This window comes from Oryctolagus cuniculus, chromosome 1 (genome assembly GCF_051225735.1).
Source record: "Oryctolagus cuniculus isolate XC-2025 breed Fujian yellow rabbit chromosome 1, ASM5122573v1, whole genome shotgun sequence".
NCBI classification, from domain to species: Eukaryota; Metazoa; Chordata; class Mammalia; order Lagomorpha; family Leporidae; genus Oryctolagus; species Oryctolagus cuniculus.
In genome coordinates this window covers 157956054-157976060 of record NC_142867.1, presented here as the reverse complement: position 1 = coordinate 157976060, position 20007 = coordinate 157956054, and the positions used below count along the sequence as shown (strand labels likewise).

The 20007-nt window shown below is 39.5% G+C and overlaps 1 protein-coding gene across 3 annotated transcripts in view; it reads left to right on the top strand.

Annotated features, from left to right (window-relative positions):
- GDA (guanine deaminase) overlaps nucleotides 1-19505 on the top strand; it is a 107249-nt gene extending 87744 nt beyond the window's left edge. For 2 of the 3 annotated variants that reach the window (XM_002708206.6, XM_089316296.1), the window contains exons 11-14: nucleotides 10226-10372; nucleotides 13479-13609; nucleotides 15981-16008; nucleotides 18213-19505. In XM_002708206.6, coding sequence (XP_002708252.1) covers nucleotides 10226-10372; nucleotides 13479-13609; nucleotides 15981-16008; nucleotides 18213-18283 — 377 coding nt within the window. In that variant the 3' untranslated portion in view covers nucleotides 18284-19505. Of the gene's footprint in view, nucleotides 1-10225; nucleotides 11683-13478; nucleotides 13611-15980; nucleotides 16009-18212 lie in introns of those variants that run through there. The other variant, XR_016223272.1, reaches the window with a different exon arrangement.
- Nucleotides 19506-20007: the final 502 nt, after the last annotated feature.

Genomic DNA, 20007 nt, shown 5'->3' with positions numbered 1-20007 from the left:
AATGTTTTTCTTATCCCACAAAATACCAAAAGGCAAGGAAGAATTTAGAGGCGATGTTTAGTTGTTAGTCAAGAATATTCTGTCTAGACAAATTTTCCTGCATGTGGGAAGGCAACAAATTCTCAGATATACAAAGGCTGGGAAAACATTCTCCCTATGAAAAAATTACTTGAAAACCCACACCATCCAGTGAGCATTAAGGCAAAATGAAGAGCTATCATAGAGGGAAGTTATAGTTCAATAGGATGTCAGGAAAAGCTCAAATCAAAATACAATCAAAGATTCCAAAGCAGTCTAAAAATGAAAGCCAAAACCAAATTATAGACAGGTTGTACAATGTTGAACGTTATGTGTGTGTGTATTTTTTTAACTGTCAGAATTACAACACAGATCAGGAAGGTATTTTCCTTCAGGCTCAGAAGAGCCTCCTGGGATCTAAATACATGATACTTATTTTTGAGACTGAGTGTCAGGACCTTAACAAAAATCAGTAAGCTGTAGTTTATGTTTAAAGTTGAAATAATAACAGTATTTGGAAAATGGGTGCAAAATCTCAATTCTTTGTCTCAGAAAAAAAGGAGACTTTATATTTCATATTTGTCTTTGCAATATGAAAATATTAAAGATGATTACTTGAATAATTTTAAGAGCAGGCTACCTCCTATGTAAAATATGAAAAGAGCACACAAAGGAAACATAGCAAATAAGCAAAACCCAATAATCTGAAGGGAAAATGTTTATATAAATGAGACTTGCACATTCATTAAATCCAACATACATGGAGCCAATGTCTCACTTTTCACTGACAGTTCCCTATCCTAACTTTTTTGTTCCATGACACCAAAGCACAATTCTTTGATCTCCTGGTAGATTCCAATCCAGTGATTCAATGTTTTCTCAAAAACCATTATTCTCTGCCTAATTTACCCATTTTTGAAGCCAGGGTACATCACTATAATCATTCCCTTAAAAACATCTTTGCTTTTCAAATCCTTCTCATTTTCCTTGCATTCGCTTTGCAAAAACCAAACCCTAGGTTATTTCCGTGATTCCCCATCTCAATGCCTGCAGCTGAACATCTGGAAGTGGCTGGAAGCCATCCTCCAGTGGGGGCTTCATTTTTAAAAGAAAGCTTGTATTTAATGAATACAAATTTCATAAGTACAGCTTTAGGAATACAGTGGTTCTTCCCCCCATATCCGCCCTCCCACCCCCACTCCCACCCCATCTCCTACTCCCTCTCTCATCCCGTTCTTCATTAAGATTCATTTTTAATTATCTTTATGTACAGAAGACCAACTCTATACTAAGTAAAGATTTCAGCAGTTTGTACCCAGACAGACACACAAAGTATAAAGTACTGTTTGAAGACTAGTTTTACCGTTAATTCTCATAGTACAACTCATTAAGGACAGAGGTCCTACGTGGGGAGCAAGTACACAGTGACTCCTGTTGTTGATTTAACAATTGACACTCTTATTTACGGCGTCAGGGACCACCCAAGGCTCTTACCATGAGCTGTCAAGACTATGGAAGCCTTTTGAGTCCACAAACTCCATCAGTATTTAGATAAGGCCATAAGCAAAGTGGAAGTTCTCTCCTCCCTCCAGAGAAAAGTACATCCTTCTTTGATGGAGGGGCATAATTTTAAGTTTTGTCCTCAAATCTCAAAGGGCCCTCAGCATAGATGACACAGATAACTGTATTCCTCTAATAAGTATATGTGTCCTTATTCCAAGACAGCCTTTTCTTATTTCTCCTTGAACTTTCTACCCCAGTTCATACCCTACTGACTTCCAGAAGACAGCTTCCTCTCGTAAGTTCATTGAGAAGACAGAAACAGGAGCAGGGATTCAGTACAGTGGTTAAGATGCCACTTGGGTTGCCTGCATCCCATGTTGGAGTGCCTTGATTCCGGTTCCAGCCCCACTCCCTGTTCCACCTTCCTATTGATGTGCAACCTAGGAGCAGCAGCTGATGATTCAAGTGGCTGGGTCCCATCCTCCCATAAGAGAGACCAAATTGAGTTCCTAGCTCTCATCTTTGACCTGGCCCAGTCCAGGGTGTTTTTGGGTGCATTTGGGAATGACCTAACAGATGGGAGCTATCCTTCTCCCTTTCAAATGAACCAAATAAATAATAAGTTTTTTAAAAAAAGAAAATAGAAACAGAAATCCTTCCTTCAACCAAATTATCAACTTCCTGCCTCTGCTGGCATTTTTTCTTCTTTCTTTCTGCTACAGCTAAAAAGCCAAAACCAACCAGGCAAAAGAAGCCCTTTTCTAATCCAAGGCAAAAGAGCAGGACATTCTGAAGTGTGCTGTCTACCTTTCGCTCTCCCAGGATCTTGAGAAATAAAACTGCTGTGTCATCACCTCTTGACTCCTGGACCATTCCAACCAGCACACCAGCATCACCAGTGTCTTCTGAGCTTTTAGAGAAACAGAACCTTTCTCTCTCTCTCTCTCTCTCTCTCTCTCTCTCTTTAAAAAGATTTATTTATTTCTTTGAAAGGCACAGTTACAGAGAGGCAGAGAGAGAGAGAGAGAGAGAGGTCTTCCATCCGCTGGTTCACTCCCCAGTTGGCCGCAACGGCCGGAGCTGCGCTAATCCAAAGCCAGGAGCCAGGAGCTTCTTCCAGGTCTCCCATGTGGGTGCAGGGGCCAAAGGACTTGGGCCATCCTCCACTGCTTTCCCAGGCCATAGCAGAGAGCTGGATCGGAGGTGGAGCAGCCGGGACTCGAACCGGCACCCATATGGGATGCTGGCATTGCAGGCAGCTGCTTTACCCACCATGCCACAGCAACAGCCCCCAAAACTTTCTCTTAATCAGGCACCCCACCCCCAGGCTCCTGCCATATCTCCCTGCTCCGCTTTAAAGCACAACCTCTTCAAGAGTGATTGCACACACTGCCAATTCCTAGGTACTCTGCCGTTCATCCACTCACTGCAGTCTGGCTCCTGCCCCACCCACCACAGCCACTGCTTTTGTCTTTTCTCCCATGGCCACACTAATCTCTTGATGTCTCGTTGCAGTGGGTTTCTCAGCAGTATCTGCCGTGATAACTTCTATCACTTTTGTCTAGAGAATCTGATTTTGCATTTATTCTGGTTTTCCTTCTTCTCTTGGCAGCCCTTCTCTGAAAGCCATTCTCCTCAAGGCTGACTAAAAGCTTCCTTCAAAGCTCAGTCTTAGGCTCTCCCCTCTTTTTACTTCACATTTTCTTCTAGGAGATCTGCACAACCAGAGCTTCTCATGGCGACACAGAAGCAGGTGACTCACAGATTTTTTTTAAAAGATTAGTTATTTATTTGAAAGTCAGAGTTACACAGAGAGAGGAGAGGCAGAAAACCCATCTGATTGATCACTCCCCAGTTGGCATTAATGACTGGAGCTGTGCCAATTCAAAGCCAGGAGCCAGGAGCTTCTTCTGGGTCTCCCACATGGGTGCAGGGGCCCAAGGATTTGGCCCATCCTCTACTGCTTTCCCAGGCCATAGCAGAGAGCTGTATCAGAAGTGGAGTAGCTGGGTCTCGAACCGACACCCATATGGGATGCCAGTGCTTCAGGCCAGGGCATTAATCCACTGAGCCACAGCGCCGGCCCCTGACTCACAGATTTTTACATCCAGTGCAGACTTTTCCTTTGACTTCCAAACTTGCATTTTCAACTGCTTACACTCTTCTTCTCTTAGGCCTCTCCAGAAGGAATGTCTACACTTCATTATACCCCAAACCACATTTAAGCCTAGTTCCTTTTAGAGAATTCAGTTTCACAAACTAGAAACTTAAGATGCTACCTCTAGGTTCCTCTTTTTCCCGCCTCTCTCCACCAGGTCTAACCTGGGACAATGTCCACCCTTGTGTCTCCTTTAAAAAATATTTAAATGCTTATTCATTTGAAAGACATAGTGACAGAGAGAGGGAGGGAGGGAGAGACCACGATCTAACATCTGCTGGCTCATTCCCCATATCCCCCAAATACCTGTAACAGCCAGGGCTGGGCCAGGCAAAAGTCTGGAGCCTAGAACTCCATCCGGTCTCCCACATGGCTGGCAGGGAGGCAAGAACCTGAGCCGTCCTTTGTGCCTCTCAAGATACACGTTAGCAGAAAGCTGGAAAGGAATTGGAGTAGCTGAGACTCAAACCAGGCACTCTGATATGGGATGCAGGCATCCTAAGTGGAGGCTTAACCTGCTGCATCACAGCAGTCACCCTCATGGCTCTCTCTCTTTTTTTTTTTTTTTTTTTGACAGGCAGAGCGGACAGTGAGAGAGAGAGACAGAGAGAAAGGTCTTCCTTTGCCATTGGTTCTCCCTTCAATGGCTGTTGCAGCCGGCGCACTGTGGCCGGCGCACCACGCTGATCCGAAGGCAGGAGCCAGGTTCTTCTCCTGGTCTCCCATGGGGTGCAGGGCCCAAGCACTTGGGCCATCCTCCACTGCACTCCCGGACCACAGCAGAGAGCTGGCCTGGAAGAGGGGCAACCGGGACAGAATCTGGCACCCCGACCGGGACTAGAACCTGGTGTGCCGGCGCCGCAGGTGGAGGATTAGCCTATTGAGCTGCGGCGCCGGCCTCTCTTGGCTCCTTAATATCTGAAACCATCCTGTTTTTCCACAGCTTCCACCACCACCAGATGCAAGCTGACGTCATCTCTTGCTGAACTACTACCTCAGCTTCTTAACAGGTCTCATATGCATCCAGGACCCTTCAATCCACTCTTAAAAAAAAAAAAATCACAATGAGGATCTGATCATTTCATCCTCCTGTGCTTACCACCCTTCAGAGGGATCTGAATATGCAACCCTTGCTATAAGGGCCACAAATCTCTGTGTGGTGTAACACCCATCTCCCACTCCTCTGTCCTCCCTACGTTGGTATTCCCTTAAACCTCTCCATGAACCACAGCTGCCTCTTACAAAAACATTTGTATATTCTGCTTTTCTGCTTGCCATGCCCTTTAGGCTTCTCTTTCTATGGCTATGTTCTTCTCATTCCTGCCTTAGTTTAAATGTAATTACCTTGAGTGGCCTTCGCTCACCATCTGTGAAAAGAGGCCCTTCATTTTCATTTTCCCGTCACTAAACTGAACACAATCCATTGTCAATGCATGTTTGTGTATTTGTCTCTTTTCTTTCTCCTCCACTAGATAGTTAGCTCATGTGAGGAGCACACAAGTTATATTTATGAGCATATAAATAAACTGAGCACATAGCAGGTGCTCAGAAAATGATTGTTCAATAAATGAATGAGTGCTTGAGAAATGAACATACACACATAAATCACTCACTTTTTTTTTTTTTCATTTCTCTTTATCTTGTCCTCTGGATCAATTTTTCACTCCTGCATAGCATATTTATCTCTTGTAAATAACAATGTCCTCAGGCTGACTCTGATAAGCAGGTTGACTCTGATAAGCAACTGATGATGCCATTCTTTATCATGTGATAGTAGGGGAAGGGAGCTTTGAGAACTAGGTTTTCTGGGGAAATGTATCCATTTGTTTTCTCCCTTCATCCACATAATTTTCACCCTTTGATCCTTATTCTCTAGTACTTAGGTTATGTAATTGCAATTTCTCAGCAACTGTTAAGATAGATGATGTTGTTTTGAGATAATTGAGGTTCACTTGCACTCAATAGCTGACCAAAGGTCAACAAAGCAAAACTGCTGCTCCATACTTCAAAACCAAGTCTGAGGGCTGGCACTGTGGTGTAGTGGGTAAAGCTACTGCCTGCAATGCCAGCATCCCATATGGGCTCCAGTTCAAGTCTTGGCTGCTCCACTTCAGATCCAGCTCCCTGCTAATGGCCTGGGAAAGCAGCAGAAGATGGCTCAAGTGCTTGGGCCCCTACCACCCATATGGGAGACCTGAAATATCTCCTGGCCCCTGGCTTTGGCCTGGCCCAGCCCCAGCCATTGTGGCCATTTAGGGAGTGAACCAGCAAATGGAACACCTCTCTTTCTGTCTTTCCTTCTCTCTCTCTCTCTCTTAACTCTGACTTTCAAATAAACAAATAAATCTCTTTTTTCTATTTATTTATTTGACAGGTAGAGTTATAGACAGTGAGAGAGAGAGACAGAGAGAAAGGTCTTCCTTCCGTTGGTTCACTCCCCAAATGGCATCCTCCACTGCCCTCCCAGGCCACAGCAGAGAGCTGGACTGGAAGAGGAGCAACTGTGACTAGAACCCGGCGCCCATATGGTATGCTGGTACTGCAGGCGGAGGATTAACCAAGTGAGCCATGGCGCCAGCCCACAAATAAATCTTTTTTTAAAAAGTCTATAAAATGTGGATATTCATTATTTCTCTGTTCAACAACATTGCCTCTTGTTATAAAAATAAAGTAGTAACTCCCCTGCAATAAATGTATCCTGCATGATAGAGGAGGCTACCACAACAACACAGGAGGGCCAATATCAGCAAGTTACTATCACAGTGGAACCTCCTGGCAGAAAAGCTTGATTTGTACACAAATGGTCCTGTATTAGAGTTACTTAGAAAGAACTGATAGGATAGATATAGATATAGGTAGATAGATAGATATAGATATAGATATAGATAGATATAGATAGATATATGAGTGTAGATATAGATATGAGGGTATTTCAAAACACTTGTGGAAAAATACAATTAAAAAATTTATTTTGGTGCAAAATTCTTTTCAATTCAGTCAGTTTTTTTCCATAGTATACATTTTCCACAAATTCTTTAAAGTACCCTCATATGGGAGTAGATGTGTGTGTGTGTCTATGTGTGTGAGATAGAGAGAGAGGTTTGAGAAGGAATTTATTATGAAATTGACTTGCCATGATTATGAACCTAGGAAGTTCCATGACAGGCCATCTGCCAAGTGACAACCCTGGGTAGCTTGGCTGAGTCTAACTCTGAAGGCCTCAGAAGCAGAGATGCTGTTAGTGTAACTTTCAGTTCAAGGCCAAAGACCTAAGAATGTTGGGGTCTACAGGTGTAAGTCTTGGAGTCCAAAGATAGGAGAGAGCTGGGAGTTCTGATGTCCAAGGTTAGTATAAGGGTACCCTAAAATGTTCATGGAAAATGAAATAAATAAGTTTCTTTTCATGCAAAAAATTCTGAAATCCATACATATGAGTAGAAGAGGAGAGCATCCCAGTTTCAGAGAGGAGAGGGAGAGAGGTTGACCTCCTTGCCTACTTGTCTTTTCTCTGTTTTTGTATCTGGACCCCAATCCATTGGATGGTACCCACCCATGTTGAGGGTTAATCTTCTCCTCTTAGTGCACTGAAACCCATACACCAGTCTTCTCTAAAGACACCCTCAAAATAATGCGTTAGCAGTTCCCTAAGTATTCCTTAATCTAGCCAATCTAAAATCAACCATTGTGGATCCTGACTAAATCCTGTGATTTGTATGGTCCAGAATTCTTTGCTTGATCAGCACATACTGTTTCTTATTTTATAAGGTTAAATTGGGGGCCAGCGCCGTGGCTCACTTGGTTAATTCTCCGCCTGCGGCACCGGCATCCCATATGGGCGCCGGGTTCTAGTCTATGTTGCTCTTCTTCCAGTCCAACTCTCTGCTATGGCCCGGGAGTGCAGTGGAGAATGGCCCAAGTGCTTGGGCCCTGCACCCACATGGGAGACCATCAGGAAGCACCTGGCTTCTGGTTTCGGATTGGCGCAGCGCGCTGGCCATGGTGGCCATTTGGGGGGGTGAACTAATGGAAGGAAGACCTTTCTCTCACTGTCTAACTCTGCCTGTCAAATACATATAAGGCTACATTGGTAGCCAAAAGAATATAAGATGATTAAATATCCTAAGGCATCTCTCAAATGCTTTCCAGCAAATTGTATACTATTATTTCCTAACCTACCCTTATTCTTTCTACAGGTTAATTTTTATTAGATATTGAGGAAAATCTATTTTTGGTAATTTTTACAAAACATTTTAATAGCTGAAAATATTTAAATCTTGTATATTCACACTAAGCTAATTGTGCTGCTTTGGCTTTTCTGTTTATGTCTCATCTTTATCCTTATATCATGAGATATATTTAGTCCCTACCTGTTTCCCTACCACAGCTTTTATTCTGCTTTTACATTTAGTATTTTATTTGTTTTAGAAAAAAAAAAGAAAGCAGTAGACAAAATATTTGAAAGCTCATATGTGTTATTTATTCATACATTCTATTTGTGTTTTGGATTTCATGCTGTGGTAAAAGTGAAGGTTTAATGACTGGTTACTGTCTGTTAACACAGACTCATAACTGAAGTAGATATACAACCCTTCAGGAACTAGATGATTGCTGGTTAGAAAAGCATTTTTCTAAAAAAATTCCATATAAGTTTGCTTAAGGACATGTAAGATAGTTGAACATAAAATTGAGCTGCAATCTAGAATTAGTATTAAACAAGCAATTACTTTTAATTTTTGTAGTGTATATAGGTACTAGCAATTACCTATGTTTACCCACAAATGACAGAAGGAATCCTTAAAATATGAAGTATATTTTATTAGCTACAAATATATTTTACACTAATAAAACATGTTAACTTACTTGACATTTACTTATAGAAGCTCATTTAATAATATCTATTTTTTTCTGTCAAAGCTAGTAATTCCAATTGCATGATGACTAGGGACTTTATTTAAGTAACTAAAAATCTCATTCCTCATTTAATGATGCCAACAAACATATATATTTTTCTACATGAGAATTTCTTATTTATTATACTAGTTCCTGAAAACATGTAAGTTCATTCTTCCTGAACAGTTATCATAAAGAAGTGGCTTTTTAATTTCCCAAAGTTATCTGTATTAGAGTCAAGTTAGAGGGTTTTAGAATATAGAACTGTGAGCTTATTTTATTTTAATTTTTTAAGATTTATTTTATTTACTTGAAAGACAGAGTTATAGAGAGAGGTAGAGACAGAGAGAGAGGTCTTCCTTCCGTTGGTTCACTCCCTAGGCCGGAGCTGCGCCAATCCGAAGCCAGTAGCCAGAGGCTTCTTCTGGGTCTCCCACATGGGTGCAGGAGCCCAAAGACTTGGGCCATCTTCCACTGCTTTCCCAGGCCATAGCAGAGAGCTGGATTGGAAGAGGAGCAACCAGGACTAGAACCGCTGCCCATATGAGATGTCTGCGCTTCAGGCCAAGGCTATAACCTGCTGCGCCACAGCACTGACACCTGTCAGCTTATTTTAAACCACATGTTATGTGATATAAATTATCTCTATAACTAAGGGAGTTTCTTCTCTTAGCTTTATTAACTGTTTGAGTTTGTACAGGGTTGAATTGTGGCCCTCAAAAGACATCTACCTGAATCTGGAATATGATCCTCTTTGAAATACAGATCTTTGTACATGTAATTAAAGAATCTCAAAGTGAGATCATTTTGAAATAGGATAGGTCTATGGCCTATATCCTTAAAAGAGACAGAAAAGCGGAGATGAATAAAGACACAGAGGGAAGAGGCTATCTATCGGAAGACAGCGGTGGAGATTGGAGTTAACCGCCACCAGCCAAGGAAAGCCAGGAGCCATTGGAAGTTGCAAGAAGCAAGGGACGATTCTTCCCCCAGAGCTTTTGTAGGGATCATGACCCTGCAAACACTTGGATTTCAGAATTCTGATTTCCAAAATGTGAGAGAAGAAATTTCTGCTGTTTAAAGCTTCAAAAGGGCTGGGCATATTGGTGCAGCAGTTTAAGATGTCACTTGGTATGCCCACATCCCGTACTGGAGTGCCAATTTCAGTCTTGGTTACTTCTCTTCCAACTCAGTTTCCTTATAATGTCCCTGGGAAGACATGGAAGACCTGTTCCATCTGGGCTACTGGATTCTACCTGGCCCAGTCCTCCTAGCTGTTATTGGCATTTGGGGGAGTAAAGCAGTAGATGAAAGATTCTCTCTTTCTCTCTCTCTCTCCACCATTATTTCTTTCTCTGTCACTCTCTCTTTCAAATACATATATAAATCTTTAAAAATAAAAAAGTCACAAAATTTGTGATTTGTTGCAGTGACACTATGAAACAAGTCCAGCTATACATTTGATACTAAATACAGATTTTCAATTATTTTAAATGTTATCCTGTGGCTATGCTGTGTTTATAAATAAGAGCTTTTCTTTAAGTGTATGAAAGACTAAGTATTTGTCACCAAAAACAAAAAAGGGTAATTGCATATATTGATGATTCCATTTAGCCTCATAAAGTTCCTGTTTTGCCTTTATTTTACCTACCATAGATATAGCTGGTGGCTATTCATCTTCCATGCTCGACGCAATCAGAAGAGCAGTGATGGTTTCTAATATCCTTTTAATTAATAAGGTAAATGAGAAAAGTCTCACCCTCAAAGAAGTCTTCAGACTAGCTACTCTTGGAGGAAGCCAAGGTAATGACTGTTTTCTTTCTCTCTCAATGTGCAACCCTGCCAATCTGTGTGGATCAGTGCACAGAGTATATTGCGCAAATAGCACACGTGGATGCAGTGTGAAGGCACGTGAGGGTGGTACCAGGGAGATCCAGTATCCATGACTCATATCTTATGTAACATAACTAAGAAATACATACTCAGAAAGTATATATTCAGGCACATGGTGCAGGACTTTTTGTTTGTTTTTTGACAAACTCACTGTTTTGGCAGAATAAAAAATCAGATATGTAATTATCATGTGAATTGCTTCAATAAATGTTCACATTGGTCACAAGCTTATGAATTCTTTAAAATAATGCATTCTTCTATTGAGTCAAGTAACTTGTTCTCTGTTGAACAGAGTGATAACAGTAATAGTAAAATTAATAGCCAAGACTCTTACTGAGTTCTTACCATGTGATAAACACTATGTAGCACACTTTACATGTTATTTGATTCCCACAGCCACTGTTTTCAATTCCATTTGACTAACAAGGAGCCTGAATGAAGGTTACACAGCTATCAAGTTACATTGTATTATGATTTGAATACAGAAAATATGATACAAATAGAGGTTCTTCCTTTCTGCCCTGCATTTACCTTTCTACATAAATCCCTGCCTAGGCCATGTGTTTGGTTTATATGTTTAAATACACCAGTGATTCAAACCTGCTTAAAAGAAGAAAGATGTAAAAATATAGCTGGTTGATCTGAAAATACTGCTTCGCAGTTTTTCCTAGTTTTCATGTATAACTGTATTTTCATGAAAAAAATAGAAATTCGTAATTGTATGGCTTTAAGTCACTTTAGAATTATAGTGCAATCTGAATAGATGATAGTAAAAAATAGCATGAGACCATATGCAACTGGTGGGAAATTAAAGTAAGATACAGATATATCTGCATATATGGGTGCAGATTTGTTACAGGTGTCCTGGGTCTTAGAAATAGAGGGTGATTGAAGCCAAGAATATCCTGGGAAGAAAAATTTGGAGTGTTTTGGGCTTTGATGAACACCATAAAGGACATTTCAAGAAGAACAAGTAGCAGTTATGTTCTTTACATTCCCTGAAGTCTTAGGGTTTCATTTTCTACAGTTCTGTGTGTGACGCCCCCTCTCGCCTCTACACAGCCACCATTGTATTTGCACATCTGAATGTAAATTCAAGTAGCTGTTCTACCATCAATTTTCATGGTGAAAACAAGTGGCATTTAAATAGTGCTTTTTGTATTCTAGGCTCTCTGTGAATTGCTTCATCAGGATGCTGTTTCTGATCAAGCCGGCATGGGGTGCCTACCAAGTCATTTCTACCTTGCTGTGTAGCTCTTAAATCTATTTCTGGGCCCACTGGGCTTACCACTGTGGAATTTCTTCTCCTTAACTTATATTTCTGCTATAGTCTAAGTGAAATGAGATGAATGGATTTGTGTTTAAAGTGTGGCCTTTCCATTTTCCATCAGAAAGATCAAGATATGTAGAAATCAGCTACACAGAGCCAACATTTGCTCTGAAAACAGTAAAACTGCTTTTCGTGAAATTCATTTGAGTCACTTTGACCCCAGGAGGGCCCATTTGTAACCATTTGGATTTACATCAGTTTACAAATTCACTGAAAGCAATTGTATTTTGGGGGGGCATTTATTCCTGAACACTTCAGGCTCTAACAAATAGCCCAATAAGTTTATAGACCTTCCAACTTGCCTGGATCCTGGGAAATAAGTGTACCTGATGATCTGGCCAATTTTATGCTGAATATAGACATTAAACTCATGCTTGTCCTGCTTCTTTGTCAAGGGTAAGAAGAAGTAGAGTGTGATCAGTGAAGGAGGAGAGAATTTCCAGTCATTTTCTATGACATTCAATCCTCACCCATTAGTAAAAATCACCTAACAGCTTTTAACATTTCTAATAATTTTCATATCCCTGTCTTGCTATGAGAATTCTTTAACTAAAAAAAAAACCTTGTTCTTTTCTGAGAATAAAAGAGTTGCCCCTTAAATCATCTTTTAAGAATAAGTAAGGTTTCTAAGTCAGTTATTAGAAAACAGCCATGTCTTCTGGATACCTATGCATAGGAATAAAATGCTTCAGATACTGCCCTACAGGGATAATTGTTCCAGTATTTCCATATTGGACTATACCCTGACAGTGACAGAATACAACACACACACATAAGAACTGGAATACCTAGTGTTGCACCCAAGTTAGCCTTCCTTTTATGTAGGCTGCCGCTTACAGCCTCATTGTACACCTTGCTCAGGGTACAGGTTTTAAGGAGCTTTAGACTCAACATTTTCATTGACCAGGAAAGCCAACTGCCCCCAACTTCCACAACTAAATCATAGGAATGAGACATGTTCTTCCTTGACTTCCAGTAATCATGGAACATGAATTCTAGTTATGAGATTAGTCAAGTCCATAGCCATTATTAACCTATGCCTATTTTAGAAAACCATTCTGCAGCCACCTTTGAGGTTGCATAGATTGATCTTCTTTCAAAAACATTGAGATTCTTGAGTTATGAGTGCCTGTTACTGAGAAGTGAGCTTTTTTTTCTGTTGAAAGATTTTAACTAAATAATTTATAATTGATATTGATGAATATGCAAAAGAGTAGTTTTCTTATTTATTTGAAATTCACTTCAATATCATTCATTTAAGCTCCTCATGGAACAAAAAAGACAAGGAAAGAAGCTGAAGTATTGGGAGCAGAATAGGAGGGAAAAAGAAAAAAGGTGTTATGTCAATCATCGTGTTTGTGAGAGTGAGAAAAAAAATGCATAGACCATCTGGGCTATGCAGTACAAGGACAGAGCTGAAATAGACAGCATCAGAACTCTGATCATGGTGATGAAGGGAACTGTTTTTATTCTCAGATTACGCTTTGCTGTGCTTACTGTGCTTTCTATAAGCAGAAGTCTCATAATCTCTTGGGATTGGAGCATATTTCTACCTCACCATAAACATACTAATTTTTTTTTTCTAGTGGCATACATGTTGGCAGATTCTGTCCTTGCAAACTGAGACCTTAGCATGGTCTGGTTGTTTGCAATTCTGACTGTTGATCTACTTGTTCCCCTTTGTAGCCCTGGGGCTGGATAATGAGATTGGAAACTTTGAAGTGGGCAAGGAATTTGATGCCCTCTTGATCAACCCCAAAGCATCTGACTCTCCCATCGACTTGTTTTATGGGGATTTTGTTGGTGATATTTCTGAGGTAAGAATAAGAGAATTATTCTAAAGGTATGTGTTTTATGAAGTAGTCATAATCACTTTATAGAAAACAAAATCAAAACTAAAACATTTTAATGGAATGCAAGAGAATCTTAAAGGGGAGCGAGGTCTCTTTAATAATGATAATAAAAAATACTCATATTTTGAATGTATTTGTCTATTTGAATGTATTTGGCTATAAATAGCCATAATATAACTAGCACATATTTAACACTTGCTACATAGTAGGTACACATGGGATTAAAACACTTTCATACATAATTTTATTTAATTTCAGGACAACTCTTAAAAGAGCTATTAATATTGCCATTACTATTAATATTGCCATGATAATTACAGGGACATTGAAACTTAAGGAATGTTAAGTGTTTTGCCTAAGGACTTATGGCTAGTATTTAGCAGATGGAGTTTGGATTCAAATGCAGGACTTTTTGACTACTGGAGGCTGGGCTCTTGACCATTATGCTATGTTGATTTTCTTAATTTTATAAGAAAATGAATTTTGTTCCTCTTATTAGAAAATGTTTTCCTATGTATGAAATAAACTAATTCATCTTACTTTAATAATATTTATCCTTAGGTCAAGGCTGAGGTCCCTATAACAAAAGAGAGATTAACAACAGAGAAGCATACAAGTTTATTTAATAAAGTTTTATGTAACACAGGGGCTTCATACAATAATGAAAATATTAAGAAATGGACGAACCTGAATAGTTTTTAAAAATTTATTTATAGGGCTAGCATTGTGGTGCAGTGGATTAAGCCACCCGCTGCAATGCCAGCATCCCATATGAGCACTTGTTTAGGTTCTAACTGCTCCCTTCTCATCCAGATGCCTGCAAATGCACCTGGAAGAGCAGCAGAACATGTCTTAAGTACTTGGGCCCCCCACACATGTGGAAAATCTGGTTGGAGTTCCAGGCTCCTGGCTTCTATCTGGCCCAGCCCTGGGTGTTGCTGCCATTTGGAGAGTGAGCCAGCAGATAGAAGTTCGTTCTGTCTCTGTCTTTGTCTCTCCCACTGTCTGTGACTATTTTTCTTTTTCTTTTTTTTTAAGATTTATTTATTGATTTGAAAGTCAAGAGTTACACAGAGAGAGGAGAGGCAGAGAGAGAGAGAAAGAGATCTTCCATCCACTGGTTCACTCCCCAAAATTGGCCGCAACAGCCAGAGCTGCACCGATCTGAAGCCAGGAGCCAGGAGCTTCTTCCAGGTCTCCCACATGGGTGCAGAGGCCCATCTTCTACTGCTTTCCCAGGCCATAGCAGAGAGCTTGATTGGAAGTGGAGCAGCCGGGACTTGAACTGGCACCCATATGGAATGCCGGCACTGCAGGCAGCAGCTTTACCCGTTATGCTACAGCGCCGGCCCCGACTCTTTCAAATAAATTAAAAATATATATTTTAAAAAATTAAAAAAGTTATTTGAGAGGCAGACAGAGACAGATTCAGTTTCCTTCCTCTGGTTCACTCACCAAATGCCTGTGGCCCCGGATGAAGTTAGGAACTGGAAATTCAGTCCCCATGGGTGGCAGGAATCCAAGCACCTGAGCCATCAGCACTGTCTCCCAGGGTCTGCACCAGAGCTGGGTATTGAACCCAAGCACTCTGATCTAGAATGTGGATGTTTTAGCTAACTTGCTTAGTTAGCCAAATCTACCCCACTTGAGTATTTTTATGGTAGGTTTGATCAAGAGTGAAGCCTCATGGAGCAATAGAATAGTACAAAGAGCCTAACTGGTGGTCATGGCCAGGGGGAGGCTAGCGAGGCCTGTTTGCTCAGAGTCTCCTCTGTGACCCTTTGTCCTCAGAGATAAGGATGCTCTTTCCCTCCAGGTATATGAAGGGAGCCTCTCACATGAGGGTCTGTGTCTGCTTCAGGGAAGAAGAGGGAAGAGGCAGGTCGTAGTGAAATTCCTGCTCTTGATTTTAGGGCAGCCTGTTATGACTCCATCATTATTTTCATGGTATTCTTTTACTTTTATTAGAGTGAATTTCTGGGAATAGGACTCCGACTTGTTCATGTAAATTCTAGGACATTCTTCTTACATAATATACCTCTTGAAATAATTGAATTGTTATATTAAATTAATTTGATTTGTATAATACTTTACCTCTCAAGGTTAAATACCAAAAAGTTTTAGATAATAAATAAACATTCATTACTAGCCAGTAGTTTATTTCTTTGTTTTTGTTTTTTAAGCAAAAGACCACTTCATTTTAATTAATAAAAGTTGATTTTGCCATTGAGAAATAAATTTCAGTTTCTGGGCTTTGACAATCAGGATTGTCTATGAATGTCATTTTCGAAGTGTACAAAATAATGATTCTTATTACTTTTATTTTTCATTGTAGGCTGTTATCCAGAAATTTCTCTATCTAGGTAGGTAATTGTATGATCCCTATACTAAATAAAATCTTTGTCCTTTTCTTGGCTATCTCTGTATTAATAGTATTATATATTACCATTACAGTGATAATTTGCTTTGGTTGATTTTTTTTTAACACTCGCAAGCATCACTTTTTAAAGGTACTACCTGAAAAACACATGACCCTCTAGGATATCCTAAGTTGAGAAATGGAAAGCCAAATAGGAAGAAATCTTTATGTTCAGTCTTCTTACATTCCTTCTATCCCCACAGTCTGTCCTACCTTATTGTGTATGTGATAAGTATTTAGTGAAGTCTTTCTACACACGCTTTTCATGTACTTAGATTCAAGTATATGCACACAGAAAAAGAGAGAGGGAAGAGAGAGAGAGAGAGGGAGAGAGAGGGAACTATTAAATAGTTCACAAGATTCTACTTGGCCTTCCATTCTGTTGAGTGAGCTCAATACTGAGTGACTTTTTTATTTTTATTTTTTATTTTTTGACAGGCAGAGTGGACAGTGAGAGAGAGACAGAGAGAAAGGTCTTCCTTTGCCGTTGGTTCACCCTCCAATGGCCGCCGCGGTCGGCGCGCTGCGGCCAGCGCACCGCGCTGATCCGATGGCAGGAGCCAGGAACCAGGTGCTTTTCCTGGTCTCCCATGGGGTGCAGGGCCCAAGCACCTGGGCCATCCTCCACTGCACTCCCTGGCCACAGCAGAGGGCTGGCCTGGAAGAGGGGCAACCGGGACAGAATCCGGCGCCCCAACCGGGACTAGAACCCGGTGTGCCGGTGCCGCTAGGTGGAGGATTAGCCTAGTGAGCCGCGGCGCCGGCCTAATACTGAGTGACTTTTAAAAAAAAATCACTAAAAATAAAAATTTTATATGGGATACTGTGTAATATTTCATTACCTGTATACATCATATACTATCCAATCAGGGTTAATGTATGTATCCTTTGAAGCATTTAACACTTCTTTATAGTAAACATATCCAAAATCCTATCCTGTAGTTTTTCTCTTTTTATAGCAAGGTATATAATACATTAACATTATCTATAGTCACCCTACTGTGTAATAGAACCGTAGACTTCTTACTCCTATTTTGCTATAACCTAGTACCTATCAATCCACCTTCCGCAATCCTCCCTGCCCATTTCCCTCCCCAGCTTCTGTTAGCCAACATTATATTCTTAACTTCTATGAATTCACCCATTTTTATACGTCACATATGAATGAGATAATGTGATACTTGTCTTTCTATGCTTGGGTTATTTCACTTAACATAATACTATCCAGTTCCATCCATGTTTTTGCAAATGAAAAAATTTCATCCTTTTTAAATGAATGAGTAATAGTCCATTGTGGATGTATACCATATTTTCTTTATTTATGGATACTTACTTATTTCCATCTCTTGGCTACTATGAATAGTGCTGTAATAAACATGAGAGTGTACTTATCTCTTCAACATGGATTTCATTTCCCCGAGATTGCTGGATCCTATGGTAATTCTGTTTTCAGGTTTTTTTGAGGAAACTCTGCAGTGTTTTCCCAATGGACCTATTAGTTAACAGTCCCTCCGAGAGTGTGGAAAGGTTCCCTTTTCTCCACATTCTCACCAATAATTGTTATCTTTTGTCTTTTCGATAATAGCAAATCTTGATGATTGGTGATGTTTAACTTTTTTTTTTTCACATACCTGTTGTATTTTTGTATGTCTTCCTTTGAGAAATGTCTGTTTAGACATACTGCCATCTTTTAAATTGGATTGTTTTTTGCTATTGAGTTGTGTTCCTTATATAGTTTGGACACATGCTATTTTTTTTTTCAGAGCTCAGGTTCTGTAGATGATTCATTTCACTGTGTTGAATGTGATTCTGGAGTAAGGATAACTGTTCCACTTCCAATGGGGGCTGAGAACAGAACCAAAACAATTCAACTGAAAAGACAGGGACAGGGAGTCGATTTAACTTTGTATGATTTCTGCCTTAGGTTCAGAATTCAGACTGTAATCCCGAAATTCACCATGGCACCTTCTGTTGATACCACCTTCCTTTCTAGATTATAAATAATCCAAGAGGAAAAAAAAAAAAGGCAGCATTTTGTGTTCCCTCTCTGAGAAGTGAATTTTTTAAAGTTAAATTTCTCTTGAAGGCACTTAAAATAGTTAATGACACAAAAGTACTTTGTAAATGATTCCTTGATTTTTCTTTCAGGAGATGATCGAAATATTGAGGAGGTTTATGTGGGCGGAAAGCAAGTGGTCCCATTTTCCAGCTCGGTGTAAGACCTCCTGGCTCTGTGAAGATCTTCTGGGATCACCTGGTTCCATATCTGTCTTGTGCTCAGGAGGAGGTAGAAAGTCAAGAAATAAATCCTTGCTTTGGGGATGACGATCTCTTAGCTACAGTATTCACCTGACTAACTGTACAAAGGAAGTTACATTAATTCCCGGCTCTTGGTTGCAATGTTCATAATTTGGTGAACTGTTCAGATTTACTTTAAACTCAAATAGAAGGGAATGCAATTGCTAGTGATGTTCTTATTATAAGACTTCAGTAAAGTGTTTTTTATATGTGGAAATGTGGAGAGAAAAGATATTTCCATGGATAGGTATTTTGAGCTAATCAATGTAAAACTTAGGAAACTAAAAATGAACCCTTGAGTATATTTTTATGAGGGAGCAAAAGTGAGATAGTGAACAAATGTTGGAAAATCATTCCTGATTTTGTTGGAAAAGCATATACTGAGCATACCCATTTATGAAGAGCACTCATTGAATTTTAAAACGTGTTTCCAGATTGACTTTGTGTTTTGGAAACTTGCACTTAATGGAATTTGCATTTCAGAGACGTGTTATTGTTGTGTTTTGCCTTCTTTCAGGATGAATGTCAGAAACTGAATGCCTGTGCTTTCTTAATATAGTTCTGTGCTTAAAAGTGTTTGACAGAAGTTGGGTATTAAAGATTTAAATTCTCTTAGGAATTTTATTTGTAGAACCACATGGCATAAATAGTTGTATTTTTGTGTACTTTGAAATCACCCTGACTTGTATCTATGTGATGTTGTAACTGCTCTGTTTTACTAGAAAAGAAACAAACTCCGTACTCCACTGTTGTGTGGACTGGAGTCTTTATAAACCAGGCCAACAACTGGGCACCTGGGACCTGCTGATAGTATCGGAAACGCCTCCCCTGCAATGGCTTGTTCCACCAAACACTGTGCCATAGTTGCTGGAAACTTCACACTCAGATATCTGTCTGCTAGAATTTTAAATGAGGGACAAATTTTGTTTAAAAAAAATCATTAAAAATCTTTAAACTGTATATTGAAAGCATCCTATTTTCTAATTTTATCCAACTGTCTGTTTAATGCTTTGTAATTTTTAGGATATTAGAATTTTAATATAATTAAAAATACATGTCCCACTTAATGTTACATTAATAGGACTTAATCTGTACTAGCCATCTAGAAACACTAAATAAAGCAGAGTGTTTTGTGCTTCCCAATATAGTGTCCTTTCTCATAATCTTGAATTAAAACCAAATTTTGACCTTATTATAAATCCTTAAAAAGTATTCATGTGAATATGATTTAAATCTTACTCTTCTTATTAAATTCTAAATACTATAATGAACAAGGAAATGGAACAGATTTTTCTTAATATATACTTAATATATATTTCTTAATATATATTTGTCCCCAGAGTTTAGCTATGAGTCTTTGATACTACCTTATAGTAAAAACTTTATGTAATCTAGCTAATTCCATATTTATATAACTAAGTGCACAATTCATCTCTGTAGTATAAATTTTCACGTATTCATGCTAAATTATTAGTAATTTGACCTCTCCCTTATACCAAGTAGAAACACTTTTAGATTTGATTATAGATACACTATACCTAAAGATGGAACAATTTTTTGTCTTTTTTTTAACAAAACAAAAGAGCTTATTTTGTGGGATATTGAGTAACTTGGTAAGCCCCATTTTCAGTCTTGGTATGAATTT